The 20,850-nt window shown below is 47.1% G+C and overlaps 1 protein-coding gene across 2 annotated transcripts; it reads right to left on the reverse strand.

Annotated features, from left to right (window-relative positions):
• Positions 1-400: 400 nt before the first annotated feature.
• GIMAP8 (GTPase, IMAP family member 8) lies at positions 401-20,596 on the reverse strand. 2 transcript variants are annotated; one of them, XM_059655762.1, is made up of 6 exons: positions 20,322-20,596; positions 13,027-13,687; positions 8,723-8,768; positions 7,177-7,281; positions 5,522-6,136; positions 401-2,293 (listed from the first exon to the last, which is right to left on the reverse strand). In XM_059655762.1, exons 1-6 carry the CDS (start codon positions 20,378-20,380, stop codon positions 1,623-1,625), a joined length of 2,157 nt encoding a protein of 718 aa, XP_059511745.1. In that variant the 5' UTR covers positions 20,381-20,596; the 3' UTR covers positions 401-1,622. The 2 variants fall into 2 exon arrangements, with proteins under 2 accessions (XP_059511745.1, XP_059511746.1); XM_059655763.1 differs by lacking the exon at positions 7,177-7,281.
• Positions 20,597-20,850: the final 254 nt, after the last annotated feature.

Genomic DNA, 20,850 nt, shown 5'->3' on the forward strand with positions numbered 1-20,850 from the left:
TCTGACGGGCTTATCTCACTTAGCATAATGTTCTCCAGGTTCAACCATGCTGTGGCAAAGGGTAAGATTTTCTTCCCTTTTTACCACAGAGTAGTATTCCATTGTGTAAATGTACCACAGCTCTTCTATTCACTCATCTATTGATGAACTCTTGGGCTGCTTCCAAATCTTGGCTATTGTAAATAATGCTGCAGTGAACTTAAGGGTACATACAATCTTTTGAATTAGTGTTTTGGGTTTCTTTGGATAAATTCCCAGAAGTGGAAAAGTTGGGTCATAAGGCAGTTCCATTTTTAAATTTTTGAGGTAACTCCATACTGCCAAGCTGAGGCATCTCCTGCCTCTGTGAGAAGCCAGGCTCTTCCTCAAGTCAGAAAAACCGGAATCAGGAGGACATAAGTTCATAATATCATTCATCTTTATTATTTCACTCAGTGGAGTATATTTGCATACACGTATTCCAGAATTTGTCGTAATAGTTATGCAGGATACAAAATTATTAATGGTGACAGTCCATGCTCTTATAAATGGGTCAGTCTTGAAGGTAAGCTGATACTTTCAAAAAAAAACAAAAAAACAAAGGCGGGTGATATAGATCCTGTCCCCAAAGTATCTCTAAAGTGGCTAATATTGAAAACATCTGGCCCTACATCTACTGAAAGAAGATTCTATAGTTCTTGCCTCATACAGCGCCTCCATCAGGCAGCTCTCAATTTCAACTGCTCACCTGTGAGTAGAACATCACCAGCTTGGAAGCCAGTGGCAACCTGAAGTGCGGAGACTGCGTGAGAATGAAGCTGGACCGTGGACACGGCGCCTGCCTCAGACGGCCTGCCCCCGGACATGAGAAACCATAAGCCCCTAATGTGTTTACACCATAATTATGTGAGTTGTCTGGTTATAACCTAATTCCTAACCCTCAAGATAAAGAAGGGAGAAAAGTGCAAAAGAGTTTTCAATAACCTTTTCTAGAGGGAGTCTAGAATTATACTTAAAATTTAATAATTTTGCAAAGTTGTCTAATCTTGGCAATTTTACTGATTTTTGTTCTAGTCTACTTCACTGTGATGATTTAACAATAGTCATTTGAAACCTCACAGTCTTGTTCACTTCCTCAGGGACAACAAAGACTAGAAATGGAGAGGGCACAAAGGAATAGCCATCACACTAGGAAAGGACAGCTCAGCGGCCAGCGGGCCTGGCAGGCACGGGGTGGCCCACAGGAGTCCAGCGGCACCTCCCTGCCACGCCCAGGACTTGCCGGACTCGCCTCGCTCTCATGTATCTGGACGCCCTGATTCTTGTGTAACAATATGTATTCTGGCCACAGGCTGGCCTTCGCCTTGGTCCTGACTCCGACCTACCTGCAAAGGTAAGGTAATTCTTGTGACTTGATTCTGACCCGTTTTCCCTACCTTATTTTTTCTTGCTCCTTTATAATCTACTACCTGCCCCAACCTGAAAATTTGTTTACCTCAAAGAGCCGAAGCATCACAGGTGAGAGGCCTTGATTTCTCAAGCCCTTAAAAGTCATGAACCCACTTCCCATCCACCAGTCTTCCTATACCCCGCAACCTGAGTGCGTCTCTAACTTAAAGAGACCCCAGGCACGTCAGCCGCCTTTAAAAGAAACTTTTTACTTGCTTTAGGAAATCTTTTCCGGGATATTGCCTTTCCCGGGCATCTTTCGTTACTTTGCTGTCATTCTCATCACAGAAAAATCTGTGCTTTTTACGTTTACGTATCAGCTCATTGGCCATTTTCAAAAGGTCTGTTACCTGGTCTTCCATAGCTTGGCCGGTTTCTTTGTTATTAAAAGCACAAACTCGCCACCCACACTTTTTAATGGTCTCCTTAAGAAATGTGTTATCTGTGTTTTTGCAGTAATCTCTAATGTCCGCGGCCCCCAAGTCTTCCTTCCGGGTGAAAAGCACAATCATGTATTCCATAGCATCCTTTCCGAAGATGGTCCCCAGTGTCCCCACCACCGCTTTGTCCTGGGCCGTGAACCGTCCCAGCTGGAGCACCAGGACTAGAACCGTGTCCATTTTACAGCCGAACACCTTGCGTCGGAGCTCCACTCGGTGGGCTAGCTGGCTGGACAGCAGGCAGGGGTCAGGAGTGTCCACCACCATGACGTCCTGCTCCGCCCGCGTCGTGTTGTCCGTCTGGCACTCCGTGGTGACCGGCTGGGCCCGGAGCTGAGAGGTGAAGGTGGGCCGCCCGAGGATGGCGTTCCCGGTGGCACTCTTCCCAGTCCCGCTCCGCCCCACGAGGACAAGGCGCAGGGCCTCTGTGGGAGGAAAGCAGGACAGTCATGACCCGGGCTGACCTGGGTGCGCCTTTCAAAGCGATGCCACACATGGCAGCCGGGACACTCAGGGAGCGTCGGGGCTGCTTTCCCAGAGCAGCTCCAGCCCTGAGGCGGGATGGCTTCCTCCAGGCACACTGAACTCCGAGGCAGGACCTGGCCACAGTCCCTGCCCCGCGCTCACCCGCGGACATGCTACTGTTCCTATCTCTCAATCTGCTCCTTTTTCGGGTAACTTCTCTGACTTCCTGGCACCTGTGAGTGCTTTGTTACTCTTCACCTACTCACCTGGGGCCAGTCTACTCCTCTCATCTCTGTCTTCTGTTCCTGCTGTGACTGTGTCTTCCCACTGACGACTAATGCCAACCGTAGCAAAATCTCCTGGGTGTATTTGTAAAATTATTCCATAGAATTACTTTTTGTGAGAAAGCAACTACACGTACCATCTGTGGATTACCAGATGCAGCACTTCTCATTACAACCACATTCAGTTTATCTGTGTCTTTCATTGATGTCAAAAGGCATCTCGTGGTTATAATCACCTTTTCCCCAAGTTATGAATATCCACCTCAAAACAAGGAGAAAGGAAGCCCACCCCGTGCTCTCCCGACAAGGGGAAATTATTGAATTGCTTATTCCGAAGCCATAATATTATGCTTACAGGATGAATAAAGTCTCCCGACAACCCCATATCTGTCATGTATTTCAATCCTGCTTCCATACCTCAGGGGGTATGGTTCTCAAGGGCCTCTGTAAGCTCCCAATCCCACTTTATCTAGAGGTGTGACTCCTCCATATCCATCAAAACCACTCCCTGATGTTCCCTCACACGTGACATGCTTAGTCCTACCTCTTCGTTTCAAATTGCTAGTGTACTCTCTGGAATGTCTTCCAAGTTTCTGCTTAGCAATCCAAACAACCCATTCTCCAAAGCCCATTTCACACTGGGCTTCCTCCACACAGCCTCTCCTGACATTCCCACATGTCTGTATCATATATATATATATATATATATATATATATATATATATATATATATATGCTAATAAAATACAAAGATGCTAATTAACCATACCTTTGCTATGCCCTAAGCCACGCCCACCACACAATCAGAGCGACTATATGCAAATTAACCCAACCAAGATGGCGGCCTGCAGCCACAGAGCTGAAGCAAACAGGAGGCTTGGTTGCCCGGCGATGGAGGAAGCCAAGCTTCCCGCCTGCCTTGAGTTGGCTGTGGCCTCCACTCATGGCAACAAAGTTTCAATTATAGAAGACAAATAAATCCCAGATACCTGCTTCCAGCCAGCCTCCACTGGGAGCTTGGGTGGCTGGGGGTTGTGGCCAGCCTGCAAACAGCCATCAGCCCCTCACCCAGGCTGGCCACACCCTCATGGGGTGAGGATCCCCGCAGAGGGGCTTAGCCAGCCTGAAAATGGCCCTCAGCTCCTCACCCAGACTGGCCAGGCACCCCAGCAGGACCCCCCACCATGAAGGGGCTGTGGCCAGCCTGCAAACAGCCATCAGCCCCTCACCCAGGCTGGCCAGGCACTCCTATATAATAAAAGGGTAATATGCAAATTGACCCTAACAGCAGAATGACTGGGAATGACTGGTCACTATGACACACACTGACCACCAGGGGGCAGATGCTCAATGCAGGAGCTGTCCCCTGTGGTCAGTGCGCTCCCACAGGGGGAGCTCTGCTTAGCCACAAGCCAGGCTGATGGCTGCCAGTACAGCAGTGGTGGTGGGAGCCTCTCCCGCCTCCTCAGCAGCGCTAAGGATGTCCGACTGCAGCTTAGTCCTGCTCCCTGCTGGCAAGTGGACATCCCCTGAGGGCTCCCGGGCTGCCAGAGGGATGTCTGACTGCCAGCGTAGGCCCAATCCCCCAGGTAGCGGGCCTAAGCCAGCAGGTGGTCATCACCCGAGGGGTCCCAGACTGCGAGAGGGTACAGGCAGGGCTGAGGGACCGCCCCCCCAGTGCACAAATTTTTGTGCACCGTGCCTCTAATATATATATATATATAATTGATTTCAGAGAGGAAGGAAGAGAGAGAGAGAGGAACATCAATGATGAGAGCAAATCACTGATCAGCTGCCTTCTGCATGCCCCCTACTGGGGATCAAGCCCACAACCTGGGCATGTGCCCTTTACCAGAATTGAACCCGGGACCCTTCAGTCCTCAGACCGGTGCTCTATCTACTGAGCCAAACCAGCTAGGGCTGTTTGAAGCTCCCCAACACCTGGCCCTCCATGAGGAATAGGAAATGGCTCAATGAACAGATATGCTCCTTTAGGCCTGATGTTCTTCCCAGGTGAGCACATTTGAAGCACAAGAGAATGGGATGAGTCATGCTGGGCTGGAAGGATCTCAGCTCAGGTCAATAGAATGCATAGCACTTAGTGGATGGGAACTTCTGTTTCAGCAGTAGATAGGGTTGTGTGGCCAGGCTAATAAATAAATCCCACCTATAGCCATGCGGGGCCCACCCATCATGAGCATTCAGGCTCCCAGTTCTTGTTCCGTCAAAATGGCCTCCCCTCTCCAATGGAGAGAAGAGTAAAGAAGCAAGAGAATAAACAAAGTCAAGAAAGAGAGCGGGAGAGCCTGGCTGGTGTGGCTCAGTGGTTGAGTATCAACCCATGAACCAGGAGATCACAGTTCTATTCCCAATTAAGGCACATGCCTGGATTGAAGGCTCAATCCCCAGTAGGGGGCATGCAGGAGGCAGTCAATTGATGGCTCTCTCTCACCATTGATGTTTCTATCTCTCTCTCCCTTTCCCTTCTTCTCTCTGAAATTAAAAAAAAAAAAATTAAAAGGGAGAGAGAGAGAGTTGAACTTAAGACAAAGAAAGAGAAAGTAAACCAATGGTCAAGAGCAACAATGAGTGCTGAGCCCTGGGCAAAAGAGGTTGAAAACTGTACCCAAAACAAGATGCTGGAAAAGGTCAACTCCTTCCTTCACGGCCCTCACCATCCAGCTGGAGAGATGAGGTATGGTTCATGAAAGAATTAAAGACCAGGTCAGCACAGTATGCAAGGAAAGGCAAATAAGTTTAGTTAAATTGGAGAAATGAGAAAGAGAAGAGTTAGTCGATAGAGTGGACCTGTCCTTTTTATCTTCTCTATGCCCTTCAGAAAATAATAAGTTCCTGTATAGCCTATCTCTGCTTTTTTAAAGCAGGTATTAAATGTTTTCTTACCTTCCTTTTTGAAGTTGCAAGACTTGCCTCCATTCTGCTGCGCCACTTCCACAATTTTTTGCAGGAGCTCGTCCACCTGGCAGTGTTCCTCTTTTTCTGTCGCTCTGTAGTTGGAGATGCTGTATCGGTTTTCACATTTCTTGACAAGCTCACAGAGGGCTCCATTGCTGGCTAAAAACGTGTCTATGTTCTGATCCTCTAGGTCTTCTTTCCTTGTGAGGAGCACAATCATATACTGAGTTAATTCGTCTTCAAAACTTTCTTGGATGGTACTCAGCATCTCTGCATATTCAGTGAAGGAGCCCAGTGGTGCCACCAACAGGAAGGCATGGGGCCCCCGAGGGGCATGTCTCCGAAGGTCTGATTTAAAGTCCTTTAAATCAGATAGTAAGTCTGGGCCATCAATGATCAAAATTTTCCTCCCTCTCCAGATTCTGCTCTCAGACTTAAACTTCTTGGTTACTGAGTGGTCACTGAATTTGGTCTCAAAGACTCGCTTCCCCAGAAGGCTGTTTCCGGCTGTGCTTTTCCCAACGCCACGCTTCCCCAGGAGCAGGACCTTTAGTTCTGACATCCCAGGGCTCGGCTCCGACCCTGCGGCCTGCAGCTGCTCCCCTGGAGGACAAAACGACAGATTGCAAGTCTCTTTTTATAGTTGGACACAAAGATGGAGACAAGTTTGATCGATTCTCTTCCTTGTCAGTTTTTATAGAAAATGGCATCAGTGCTCTGACCCAATAGAACTGTAGTCCTGGCCAGAAGCTACCCATCAAAGTAAAAGCCACGAAAGGGACCATGAACAAATTAAGAGGTATGTCAAGGGCTTGAGATTGCCCAGGAACATGAAAATGTTAAACTTGGCTTTCACTGGTCTTGGTCCTTAGCATTCCTCTCATTTTGCTACCAAAGGTAAGTACTGGGACATGAAGTCCATGGGCTAAGGCAAGACCAGGAAGAATCTAGGTTTAAAATAACCATGAGTGGCCCTGGCCAGTGTGGCTCTGTAGTTGGGTGTCATCCCGTGCACCAGGAGGTTGCTCACTCAATTCTAGGTCAAGGGCACCTGCCCAGATTGCAGGCTCAATCCCCAGTAAGGGGCTTGCAGGAAGCAGCCAATGGATGCATTGCTCTCACATCGATGTTTCTCTCTCTCCCCCTTCCTCTCCCTCTAAAAATCAGTAAACTGTTCTTTAAAATAATAATAATAACAATAAAATAACTCTGAATGGTATATTCATAAAATAGAATACAACTCAGCAATTTTAAAAAAAGAAAAGAATGAACTACTGATATGCAACATGGCTAGATCTCCAAAATATGCTAATTTTAAAAAGCCAAACACAAAATTACATGCAATGTGAGCACATTATATAAAGTTCAAGAACAGACAAGGTTGACCAATGTTCGTAAAAGTCTGGAGAGTGGTTCCCTTAGGGGAGGGGCAGTGAGAACTTGTAAGGAGATGGAAATGTGCCATATCTTTATCTAGATGGTGGTCGCGTATGTGTAGATGTGTAAAAGTCATTGAGTTTATTTACTCTGTGTAAATTATACCTCCATAAATTGCTGTAAAAACCTGTGCTACAAAACTCTCTCTCCATACATGCCCTGTTCCCACCACTTCTCCTGTGATCCAAGGTCCACACCACACTTACGGGCTGAGCAAATGGCAGAGTCAGCAACTCCAGGGATAGTCACTGGGTCTCTGTTAACCAGGGCGCCATCCAGGTGGACTGTCACTCCATGTCTGCATGACAGATCTGGGAGGGAGTGAATGTGGCATTTAAAGAAAGCAGCTGAAATGCAATGACTACACGTCCTTGGAAAGTTGCCTTCGGAAAGTTACTACTTTCCCCAAAATCACCTCTCACTAGCCTACATCCTATAAAAAGTCCTTTCTGCCTGCCTGTGTGGCTCAGTTGGTTGAGCATCATCCATGCACCAAGAGGTCACTGGTTCGATTCCCAGTCAGGGCACATGCCCAGGTTTCAGTTTTGATCCCCAGTAGGGGGCATACAGGAGGCAGCTGATCAATGTTTCTCTCTCATCATTGATGTTTCTCTCTCTCTCTCTTTCTCTCTCTCTCTCTCTCTCTCTCTCTCTCTCTCTCTCTCTCCCCCCTCCTTTTTTCTCTCTAAAACTCAATAAAAACATTTTTTTAAAAAAGTCCTTTCCAACACCACATTCTGAAATACCCCTTGGTTTCTCGTGATGTGCTATTCCCTCGTGGCCATAGTCAATAAACCCAGTTTTATTCGCAACAGGTATGTCCCTCAGGGTCTTGGCTGCAGGGCATCGACAGAATTTTAAATCCCTACTGCTGCCTGTTACAGATCTGTGGCTAAGTTCATTCATCTATAAAATGAGGATGATGATAATATCTTCTTTATAAGGTTGGTACAAAGAATATATATTATATACTATGAGGATTGAATGATTAATACATATTTCATGTAATTTTTCAGCACATGTCAACTGCAATTATTATCATTATTAAAATTTTCATTTTAATTATTTTTTTGGGAAATTTGGGGAGGACAGAGAGCTCATCTATTGTATTCAGTGCTGAATATTCAGCTCTTTTTTCTTTCTTCCTTTCTTTCTTTATGTGTGCTTGTGTGTGTGGGGGGGGGGTTTTGTTGTGAATATTCAGTTCTTTCACAGAGCTGACCCAGAAATAACTGGAAAGTACATCAATAAAGAGATGGTTGAATTAGTAATATATGCCCATCCTACAGACCAAATTGCATCTACTACATAGAACGAGGTAGCTCTGGATGTACTGTCATGTGCAGAGTGTAGTACACATCACTAATGGCAATCAGTACAAGGACACTGAGCTGCATCACTGAATTCTGCAAGTTAGTGCTATCTGTGAAGGAGGGATTTCTGCTTTCCTAGGAGGAGTCAAAAATTGGGTGGTGCTAGATCTAAGGGCAGGACAGAGAGGCCAACTCAGTACAGCAGGCAAGCCCAGCTTTGTAACATTGCAGAGAAGGTCAGGGACACTCACGCCGGGTACAGGACCTTTGCTGGTGCTACACCTTCTCAAAAGGGGTAAGAGTTCCCTAAGAACAGGTTGTACGCATTGACACAAGCTAGGTCTCCGGGTACATTTTTGCTCTGACTTATCACTTTGATGCATAACGCACTCAAAGGAATGTCTAGCTGAGCTTAACGTTCTTCTAAGGATCACCTTACCATGTAGATTGTCCCCCTTCTGAGAGGTAGCTTCTTTCACACGGTCCTGGAAAATAAAGGGGGGGAAATGAAGTACACAGATCTAAACTTTCTTCTTTTCACAAAGTAAAGAAATGGAGACACGAGTGTATAATTCAGAATAACTTGATGATTAGGATGTGGTCAAATCAAGGCCATGGTCATGGCCTTTCCTGGTCATTCTAGACTTGTCCATAATGACAGTCAATCTTGAGATCCTACTGCTGCTGCTGCCTCAACAGGTTTCCCAGATGCAAGATGGGTCGCGCTCTCGAAGCAGCCCCATGAAACCCATCTGCAAGGCATTGTTCCTGAAGCTCTAACTTCACTTCTCCACAGTTCCTATCAGTAATTCCTTCGAAAGGCTCCCAGGGTTTCTGCTATTCCTGAAGAAAATCCAGTGGCTTGAGGAGAACTTCTGGCCTCCCTGAAGAAAGAAATTAGCTCGGGAATGGCTGTGATGTGCGTTTGAGAGACAAGGCAACGCGAGGACATTGGGAAGCGGGCTCCCCATGTCTCTCCAATGTCTCCTGCCCTCACTGGACCCCCAGGGTAGAGATGAAGCTTCTTCTCACATGAATCCAGTAAAATGTGGAAGCTCCCCCATCCAAGGGGGCAAGTAGAGATGACGACAAAGGGTGTCCCCTCCACCTGCCTGGTGAAGTCTTATGCTGATTCCCCAAACTTGAATTGGCATGGGATCATAAAACAAGTTGAAAACACCCAGACAGTGTGCTCAGTGGGTAGAGTGTTGGCCCACGCACCAAAGGGTCAAAGTTCAAGTCCCAGTCAAGGACACATCCCTGGGTTGCAGGTTCACAATCCCTGGTCCAGTTGGGGTGTGTGCAGGAGGCAACTAATTGATGTCTCTCTCACATTGATGTTCTCTTTCTCTCTCTCCCTCCCCCACTCCACCCTTCCTCTCTCTAAAAATCAATGGAAAAGATATTCTCGGGTGAGGATTAACCAAAAAAAAGAAGGTGAAAACAATGACATACAATCTTGATGACTCTGCTATCCCTAGAAGCTTCCTGTGCTTTATTTTAACCTTGTCTTTGTTAAGTCTCCATGCCCACCAACTTTCCTGCTTCCTCATCTGGCCTTACCCAAAACCATTGATACCATCAATCATCTCTCCCTGGGTCCTCTCATTCCTCTCTGGTTATCAGACTTTTTCCACCTTCCACAGCCCAGCTCAAATTCTTTCATGTTTATTTATTTTAATCCAAAGGATTGTTACCATGCAAATGTGTATGATCTAAAATTGAATAATTTTTCCATCTCCAATCCACCAGAAAAGTAAGCTGTTAACTTGTATATCCTTCTATGTTTTCCTATCTTTACACAAATACATGCAAGCATATATGAACACATAGAGAGACTTAGGCTTTTTTGTTCTGCAACCAGCTTGATAATATGTCTGCACATCTACACAAGTAGATGCAATTAGTTCCATATGCAACCATTTAAACTAATGCAATCCTTCCTTTATTGATAGACCTACAGGCTATTTCTGGTTTTACTATTTCAAAATATTCAGTGATAAAGGTCCTTGTCCATACCTTCATATGTTTTTATGTCTTGGTGCTAGAGTCCTAAAAGTGAGAATCTTCGCTCCATCTCTGGGTTATTAAATCCTTTTTTAAAATATTTTTTATTGATTTTAGAGAGAGGAAGGGAGAGGGATAGAGAGATAGAAACATCGATGAGAAAGAAACATCGATTGGCTGCCTCCTGCACACCCCCTACTGGGGATTGAGCCCGCAACCCAGGTATGTGCCCTAAGAATCGAACCAGTGACCTCCTGGTTCATGCATCAACGTTCAACCACTGAGCAACACCGACTGGGCTGGATTATTAAATCCTTAATGTCTCCATAATTTATTTGAACCTCATACACTTTTATAATAATAATAACAATCATAATAATAGCAGCTTATAATTATTGAACATTTACCCAGTTTCAAGTATTTGCAAATTACTTTGTAAGCATTTCATTTACTCCTCACAGCAGCCCCTGAAGATACATATATTTCAGAACTCGAGCCTCAGGGTTCTCATCTGTAGAACATCTGTGCACAGAGTTGCTGTGAAGACTAAATCAGTTCATGTATGCGTCTGGAATTTAGTAGGTGCTCAATAAGTACTGACTTCTCTCCCATGGCCATCAGCTCTAAGAAGATCCTCTCGAACCCAGCGGCCCCCATGCTGAATTTTTGTTTGCTTTACCTTCTCCGGCACCTATATTTATAGGATTCTCTATACCAACATTCGCTTAGTTACACTGAACCAATGATTACTTTGTTCCTTATGCATAAGTCACTCCAGTTGAAGTATAAGCTCCTCAGAAGCAAAAGCTTGCCTTCCTTAGTTCCGAATACATTCTTCATTCAAGTTTAATAAGTAAATAAAAGGTCACTCTGGCTGTTGTGTGTCAAATGGGTGGGGGTATAAGGCCCAAGAATGAATGAGGGGAGAGTTGCTAGTACAGGCAAGAGAAGAGGCTGTCTCGTACCCGATGCTGGCTGTGGGGGTGGAGAGAAGCAGGTGGGTGCCAGGTGCATGATCACAGGCTTGAGGATTTCTTGGGCAGCAGGTGCTAGCTGTGGTATCAAAGCTGACTCCTGGGTTTGTGTTTGAAGAGCGTAGTAAGCAGCACAACCATTTACCAAGTTGAGAGGAAAACAGAAATCTTACAGATTCAAGAGGGAAAACTGGAAGTTTGGACATGTTAAGTCTGGGGTCCTATAAGAGAGCCCAGTGGAGATGTCAAGTAGCAATTGGATAACGGAGGCAGAACTCAGAGGAGAGACCTGGGCTAGGGCTACTAATTTGGAAACTGTTAGAAATAGATGAAGCTCAAAGCCGTGAAATGTGGGATCACCCAAGGGAGCGTGTAGAGAATTGAGGACAGGCTAGACCAAGCCCTGTAGATGCCAACCTTTAGAGGTCATTCGAGGAGGATTCGGCAATCCCCAGAGTGGCCAGAAAGGATGGGGGCGGGGAGGGAAGAGAGAGAGAGAGAGAGAAGGATAGTTTTATTGAAGCCAAGGGGGTCTAATGAGTCATTTGTGTCCAAAACTATGAAGGGTAAAGTCAGGCAAGGACTTAATTTACCAATAAATTTACCAATAAAATCCAAAGGTTAATATCAAAAGTAACCTACCATCTGGTGCCTCATCTTTCCAGATTATGAATAAACTAGAGGCCCAGTGCACAAAAATTTGTGCACTCGGGAGGGTCCCTCAGCCCAGCCTGTGCCTTCTCGCAGTCTGGGACCCCTCAGGGGATGACCACCTGCTGGCTTAGGCCCACTCCCCGGGGGGATTGGGCCTAAGATGGCAGTCAGACATCCCTCTGGAAGCCTGGGAACCCTCGGGGGATGTCCACTTGCCAGCGGGGAGCAGGCCTAAGCTGCAGTAGGACATCCTGAGCGCTGCTGAGGAGGCGGAAGAGGCTCCCACCACCACTGTATTGGCAGCCATCAGCCCGTCTTGTGGCTGAGCAGAACTCCCCCTGTGGGAGCGCACTGACCACCAGGGGGCAGCTCCTGCATTGAGCGTCTGCCCCCTGGTGGTCAGTGTGTGTCATAGTGACCAGTCATTCCCAGTCGTTCTGCTGTTAGGGTCAGTTTGCATATTACCCTTTTATTATATAGGATAGAGGCCTGGTGCATGTGTGGGGGCCAGCTGGTTTGCCCTGAAGGGTGTCCCAGATCAGGGTGGGGGTCCCGCTTGGGTGCCTGGCCAGCCTGGGTGAGGGGCTGACGGCTGTTTTCAGGCTGGCTACCCAGCCCCCCCCTCCCCCGCCCCCCCCCCCCCCCCACCACACCTGGCAATCCAAGCTCCCAGCCTCTCCTTTTTTTCTTTTTTTTTTTTCAGCACCTCCTTGAGCGGAGGCCAGGGCGGGCTGGAAGCAGGTATCTGGGATTTATTATCGTCTATAATTGAAGCTTTGTAGCCTTGAGTGGAGCCCAGGGCTGGCCAGGGCAGGCAGGAAGCTTGGCTTCCTCCATCACCTGGGGCAACCCCAGCCTCCTGCTCACTCCAGCTCCGTGGCCACCGCCATCTTAGTTGGGTTAATTCGCATACTCACTCCTGATTGAGTGGTGGGTGTAGCGGAGTGGCGGAGTGACGGAGTGATGGTGCATTTGCATGTTTCTCTTTTATTAGTGTAGATATCCCCTTAAACAAGACCTATGGACCTTTTCACATGTCTCTGCCCATCTTCACCCCACTCTCTCTAACAACACAGAGATCTTTGGAGGCCTTAACGAGAATCCTCACCTGGAATCCATTGCCTTCGTTGTTGAAATTCACGGGGTAGGGCTCTCCATTCTCATCCACCAAAAGCCTGACCATGCGGAGGAGCTCTGCCACCTGGCTGTCCCGCTCAGCCTCGCCGGCCTTGTTGTTGAACAAGCAGTAGCGGTGTCCACAGTTTTCGACCAGCCCTCCCAGCAGTCTGTCGTGTAGAAGGTAACTTTTCATGGAGTCTTTACCCAAATCGTCCTTCCAAGTGAAGATGATAATGATGTACCTTCTGGCTTCCGCTCCAAACACCTCCAGGATGCCCTCGATTGTCTCTTTGTCCTCCACGTTACAGTGGCCGATGGGGATCACCAGAAGCAGGACATGCAGGCTGGGGGCAGAGAGCTTCAAGCAGTGTTCAATGTTTCGTTGCTTGTCTTTGGCACAAGCCGTTGAGGAGAAAAGGCTGGGGGTGTCGATGACCACAACCTCCTCCCCTCTCACGGTCCCACTCTCTCTCTGGCACGTTTCGGTCACCATCTTCCCACTGAATCTGGACAGGAACGCCTTTTTGCCCAGAATAGTGTTTCCTGTGGCACTTTTTCCTGCCCCACGCTTCCCTACGAGAAGGAGCCTCAGTGGCCCCGGGGAGCAGCCCTGCTCCGCAGCATCCTCCTGACACAGGCTCCTGCTGGTGCTGTTGGAACAAAGAGCAGCACATCAAGGTTCAGCTCACATGCAGAGTTAACAGAGGAGCAGCGAGAAAATGTGTTCTCTCTCATTGTTTACGATTTTTACTGACTTTTAGACAGAGAGAAAGGGAGAGGGAGAGAGAGAGAAACACTGATGTGAAAGGGAAACATCGATCAGCTGCCTCCTACATGCCCCCTATTGGGTATCGTGTCTGCAACCCGGGCATGTGCCCTGACTGGGAATTGAACCGGTGCATGGGACGATGCCCAACCAACTGAGCCACACCAGCCACAGCAGTATGTTCTCTTTGACTCAAATTTTCCCCCTGAGGATTTAGGCTACTGGAGTGCTAGACTCAGACTAGACTGGAACAAGGAATCATGTTTACTAGGACCTTCTCTGCACGCTTGTTTGTGAAATAAATCCATGTTGATAAAATGTCAAACACTGTAGATGGGCTAAACTGACAAGTCCTTCTTTACACACATTACCCACCTGCATGCTGGAAGAAACTAGACACTGTCTGTGACAGTGAGAATAATGCTTCCCCCCTTCCCTCTTCCCCCTCCCCCCCCCCCCATTTGTTCATGCACTAATCCCGGAATCTATGACTTCATTACCTTTAGTGGTAAAAGGGACTCTGCCAATGTAATTGGGATCTTCAGGTGGAGATGGTAGGGGCGGAAATAGAATATTGGGAATTAGCTATGATTATAAGAAATATTAACCATGCTCTGTTAGTCGTGATCCTTCTGTTCTGATTAGAGGAAGCACATTCTAACCTCGCTGAGAGTTGCACACCTGGGACATGGGAGTTAACATCAGAATGCAGTTCACCCTCCTTTTCAGAGAATTGCCTAGATTAACAACCTTGCTGCTAAGACACTCTGGTCCTGGAGGCACCCACCCTCTGCAACACCCCACCCCCAGCCCACATTCCCTGTAACCTGAAACCGTTATGTGTTGCCTGCTTTCCCATGCCTGTAATTCCTACTTTCCTATGTAATCTTGGTCCTTCTACCCAGTATAAGCAGCTGGCTTATGGGGAGGAGTAGAGGAGATGTGTGTGGATGACCTGCTGCTCTCCCATACTGCCAGCATTATTGGAATAACCGCTCATATATGATTCAACCCTGTCTCTGCTTAATTGGCAGCCTGGACCCACTGGTTGCCTGGTTACAGAGAGAGAATCTTGGATCATCCAGGTGGGCCCAGTGTAAGCACATTATCAGTGTCCTTGTAAGAAGGAGGCAGGAGAGTCAGAGTGAGAAAAAGATGTGAAAACGGCGCTGGGAGGATCAGAGAGTGAGATTTGAAAATGCTGCCCTGCTGGCTTTGACGGCGGAGGCCGACTCTACAAGCCGGGCAAGGCCAGGAAGCAGATTCTCCCGTAGAGGCCCCAGAAGGATCACAGTCCTGCTCAACGCCTTGATTTTAAGACATCCAACCCCCAGAACTCTAAAATAATAAGCTTGTGGGGGTTTTAGTGACAAAGTTTGTGGCAATGTGTTACAGCAGCAACAAGAAACTAATACACTCAGTCTCTCAGCCAACCTTCCAAACAGGAGTGTCCATGTGACCCAGATCTAGTTGGTGACAGTTGAGAGAACATTTGCTTGGGCCTTCTGAAAAGGCCATATTCTTTATTACTATTATTGTTATTATTATTATTATTATTATTATTATTATTGATTTGAGAGAGAGAAACATTGATTTGTTGTTCCACTTATTTATGTATTCCTTGTATGTATCCTGACAAGACACCAAACCCACAACCTCGGTGTGTAGAGACTGTGCTCTAACCAACAGAGCTACCCAGCCAGGGCTGAAAATGCTATTTTTTTCTTGATGACAGGGGTAGACTCCAGCAGAGAAGCTCCTATTATCACTCTCCCACCCTCCGCACCCTCCCTACCCCCACTTCTCTGTTCATGGAACTTAAATGTGATGTCTGGAATTGCAGCTGCCATCATGGGGCAATGAGGTAACAAATAAGAAAACAAAAAGTCAGCAAGCACCATTCAAGCCAAAGGGGGGCAGAGCAGAAAGGTAAAGGGTCCCTGATGACATCACTAAGCTGCCAGATCTCCCTCGAACCACCTCTTTGTTAAATAAACACTTAATAATCTTACCATCTAAGCCAGTGGTTCTCAACCTTGGCTGCACATTAGAATCACCTGGGAATCTCTTTAAAATCCTGATTTCCGGGCCTCATCCTCCAGAAATTCTGTTTCTTTGTTACTAATGGTGTGGCCCCACCCCATAACAAAGAAACAGAATTTCCGGAGGATGAGGCCCAGAAATCAGGATTTTAAAGAGATTCCCAGGTGATTCTAATGTGCAGCCAAGGTTGAGAACCACTGGTTCATACCTTTTAAGAGAACAGTGTCTTGTAAAGTATATGATTATCAAACCACTATGCTGTACACCTGAAACTAGTACAAAATAATATTGAACGGCCTGGCCGAAGTGGCTCAGTTGGTTGAGCATCGTCCTCTGCACCGAAAGGTTGCCAGGTCGACTCCCTGTCAGGGCCCACGCCCAGGTTTTGGGTTCAATCTCTGGTTGAGGCACATACAGAAGGTAATCAATAGATGTTTATCTCTCTCTTCCTTCCTCTCTCTAAGCATGTTTTCAGGTAAGGATTAAAAAGTATGTAATAACAAAACAACAAGAAAGCCCACTGCATGGGAAAACATATTTGCCAATGCTGTTTCAGATAAGGGTTTAATCTCCAAAATTTATAGAGAACTCATACAACTTAACAAAAGGAAGATAAATGATCCAATCAAAAAATGGGCAAAGGACCTAAATAGACGCTTTTCAAAAGTGGACATACAGAAGGCCGAGAGACATATGAAAACATGCTCAAAGTCACTAATCATCCGAGAGATGCAAATCAAAACAACAATGAGGTACCATCTCACACCTGTCAGAATAGCTATCATCAACAAATTAACAAATGACAAGTGCTGGAGAGGATGTGGAGAAAAAGGAACACTCGTGCACTGCTGATGGGAATGCAAACTGGTGCAGCCACTGTGGAAAACAGTACGGAGTTTCTTCAAAAAATTAAAAACGCAACTCCCATTTGACCCAGTGATCCCACTTCTAGGAATATATCCCAAGAAATCAGAAACACCAATCAGAAAGGATATATGCACCCCTATGTTCATAGCAGCACAATTTACAATAACTAAGATTTTGAAACAGCCTAAGTGCCCATCAGCAGACGAGTGGATTAGAAAACTGTAGTACATCTATACAGTGGAATTCCACAGTGCTGTAAAAAAGAAGGAATTCTTACCATTGGCAACAGCATGAATGGAACTGGAGAGCATTATGCTAAGCGAAATAAGCCAGTCAGAGAGAGATAAATATCACATGATCTCACTCATTTGTGGAACATAATGAACAAATAAACTGATGAACAAAAATAGAACCAGAGACATAGAACCAGTGGACACAGACAATAGGGGGGTGAGGGCTTGTGACTGGGGAAAGGGTGGAGGGGGAGGTCAATGAGGGGAAAAAGGAGAGACTCATGTAATACTTCAAACAATAAAGAATTTTTTTAAAAATATCTTGGTTTGTGCTCTAGAATCAAGAATTTAAGTACATTAACATGAAATCTTCTGCATTTCATGTACTAAATTAAATAGAATGTAAACTTGAAAAAATGTAATAATAATAATAATATTGAATATAAACTATAATTGAAAAAAAATAATATATTAAGAAAGACTAAAAAAATGTTAAACTGTTAAAAAGAAGACCAATTGCCAATTGGACTATTTTTTGTTCAGTAAGGGCAAAGATAAAATGTAATCATTTCATTTCATTATTATTTATGAAAATAGTTTTATCTAATAGAGCAGGAACATGTTAAAAAGTAATCTATGTCATAGCCTCTCATCCCTCCCTAATTTTATTAAGATATAAGGCTTGGACTGTAAAAGTTTTGTGGCCCCAAACAAAAAGACACTAACATATTGGTTTTGGTGAATCCTCTCTTAATGAAATCTTCACAAACCTGTGACAGAGAGAGAGAGAGAGAGAGAGAGAGAAACGGCCAGTGTCCTGCTGAAGGGAGAAACCTCACTGTAAAGAAGGGATCAGAGAAGGTTGGGAAGGCCGTGTGCCAGCCCTCCTTCAAGCAGCCCCACCAGGAAGGACAAGCACTGGTCGGGGGTGAGAAACCGCTCACCGGGGCCACAAACAGAGGCCTGGGCTCTTCTCTAGAGCCCTCTGGACCCCTCTTATGTGACTCAAGAGGCAAAGCCCACCTCAGCCCGAAAACCACACCTCAGGGCTGTTACTCTGAGAACTAGACTTCTTTGTAGCCTAAGTCCATCACTGTGGGACTCTTCTAAGAGCACCTTCTTGCCCAGACACACGGCTATATGAAGAAACCCTTACCCTAACTCCTTAGTCTCATTTATTTCCATCCGATATTATTTATTGTCTGCTTTCTAGTTTTCTCTCTACTGCTCCATGAGAGCAGGGACCAAGCCTGTCTTGTTCTGTGTCCCTGAGCCCTAACTTGGGGCCTACCATATAGTACAGGGTGGGGCTAAAGTGGGTTTACAGTTGTTTGTATGGAAAATAATACATCCCTGACCAGGGTTGCTCAGTGGTTGAGCATCAACCCATGAACCAGGTCAGGATTCAATTCCCAGTCAGGGCACATGGCCAGGTTGCAGGCTCAATCCCCAGTGGAGGGCATGCAGGAGGCAACCCATCAATGATCCTCTCTCATCATTGATGTTTCTCTCTCTCCCTCTCCCTTCCTCTCTCTGAAATCAGTAAAAATATTTTTTAAAAAGAAAATCCTATATAAGACTAATATGCAAATTGTTCCCTAGGGAGTTCAATCAACCAGGAATTCCACCACTTGCTATGATGTGTGCTGACCACCAGGGGGTGGAGCAGAACAAAGGCAGGCCCCTGCTGGCAGCTGGCAGCGGGGGGGGGGGGGGGGGGGGGGGGGGGGAGCCCCTATTGGCCCTAATTGTTGGCCAGGCCTAGGGACCCTACCCGTGCACAAATTTCGTGCACCGGGCCTCTAGTAATACAATAATTCATCAATAATCATACAAGAAAAAACTCTGTGTTTTGCCTATTCACAACTGTAAACCTGCTTTTCCCATGCCTGTACATGCTCAATAAATGGTGTTAAATGAGTGATCATGAGTGGCATGTGAGGAAAGAAAGAAACAGTTTTTACAAGTACAGAGGGAGACTGAAGTGATGTTACTTTGACTAATAAGAGAAGTAACTGTATGTTGTATCCCAAGCTAGTGAAGTGGTATTATTTTCGTGCATTAATTTTTAAAAAGCACCAGTGCAGCCCTAGCTGCTTTGGCTCAGTGGAGAGAGTGTTGGCCTGAGGACTGAAGGGTCCCGGGTTCAATTCCAGTCAAGGGCACGTACCTTGGTTACAGGCTCTACCCCTGCGTGTAGGAGAAAACACATGGATGTTTCTCTCTCTGTCTGTCCCCCTCCCTTCCATTCTCTCTAAAAATCAATGGAAAAACAACCTCGGGTGAGGATTAACAACAGCAACAATAAGCACCAGTGGGTAAATAAGCAGAGACATCCAGCAGGCGTGAAGGAGAAAGGAATTCCTTTGCCAAGTAAGCATCACTGTTTTACATGGTTTCCCAGCATCGTGTGACCAAATGATGTTGCTGAACTCTTTCCAGCCCAGGAGGCCTGATTCATATTCTCTCTCTCTCTCTCTCTCTCTCTCTCTCTCTCTCTCTCTCCATATATACGATTACCCAGCCTATACCATTTTCTCCCAAGAATATAGAAAATACTTTAAAGGACAAAAGGAAATCAAAACTCCCTTCTCCCTCCCTCTCACCTTTACAACCCACATTTCCCTCTGACCATCTCCCAGGCCCTCTGGAGACCCCAGCAGAGCAATGGAGAGAGAACAAAGGCAGAAACCTTTCCTTCAGAACTCTAGTCGAGAGGCTCTGAGCAGCCTCCATCTTCTTCTCAGGGGTCAGCCGGAGGGGGACGTGGCTTCAGGCATCCAGGCAGAGCTTCCGGGGGTCAGGGATTCCCCCCTCCCCAGGCAGTTCACACCCGCTGGTCAGGGAGGCCTCCAGAGCTGGGCCGGGGAGGACTCCGTCCAGCCCACAGCTCAGTCATCCCAAGCGTTCGTGGGATGAGGCCAGGTGGCTTAAATGTAGGTGAAATCGGAAATATTATTTCTGCAAACACTCACCACTGCCAGTGACCAGGTATTAGAAACGGAAGTGTGCAAAGGCTGGGGGACATTCTAAAGGTGAATGTGGGAGATCAGGGTCCAAACTCCCAGCTTCTGGGGGAAGAGGGGGGGGGCGGGCTGCTGCTAGCACAATTCCTCACGATTGGACCCCCTCCACTTTCCTTTTCCTCCCCCTCCCACTAGGCCTTCACCCCAGCCTTGTGGGGAGCATTCCCTCCTGGATCAGCCTCCTCCCAGGAAGGGGGGCCTCTGCCCACCCCACGCCCCGGGCTGGGGAGACCAGTGCTGAATAAGGAGGAACCATCCCAGAGGCCCTGAGACCACGCCCTCCAGGTGGCTCCTGCCCCTCTCTGGGCTGGCGTCCTGGTGGTGCAGGCCCATATCTGCACACACATACCTTGGTCCTGTCCCCAGGCCGGCCTCGGTCTCAGAGCCTCCACGGTGGGCCTGCTCCATTGCTTGGCAGGTGGGAGCAGCTGCTAGTTCCTCTCAGGCAACCGGAACCCTAAAGAGGGTGGTTTGAGGGGCCTCAGGCCGGGAAAGCAGGAAAGCAGGGCCGGACCAGCTCTGCAAGGTCTTCCTGATAAACAGCGTTCCCCAGGAGGAAGAAGTACGGAGATGTGGGTTTCGGTTTTGCAGCAACGGAAGCACAAACGCAGGCACAGGGGAAGTTCAGAATTAGTGCCAGGTCACAGGGTGACGCCGCAGGGGCAGGCGGGGCAGGGAGCTGCAGAATGCGAGGCTGGAGGGCAAACGAGAGGGTCTGGGGCTTGGGCCCCAGGCGGAGCGGCAGAGGGTCCCTAGAGAGGGCTCATCAGGCTCAAGGCGAAGCAGGCGATGTGGGCGGCTTCCTGCCGCTGAGGACCGAAACAATGGCGCCTTTAGGGGCTCCGATGAAGACACTGTTCCCACCATCAGCTCCCCAG

Source organism: Myotis daubentonii, chromosome 10 (assembly GCF_963259705.1).
Source record: "Myotis daubentonii chromosome 10, mMyoDau2.1, whole genome shotgun sequence".
NCBI classification, from domain to species: domain Eukaryota; kingdom Metazoa; phylum Chordata; class Mammalia; order Chiroptera; family Vespertilionidae; genus Myotis; species Myotis daubentonii.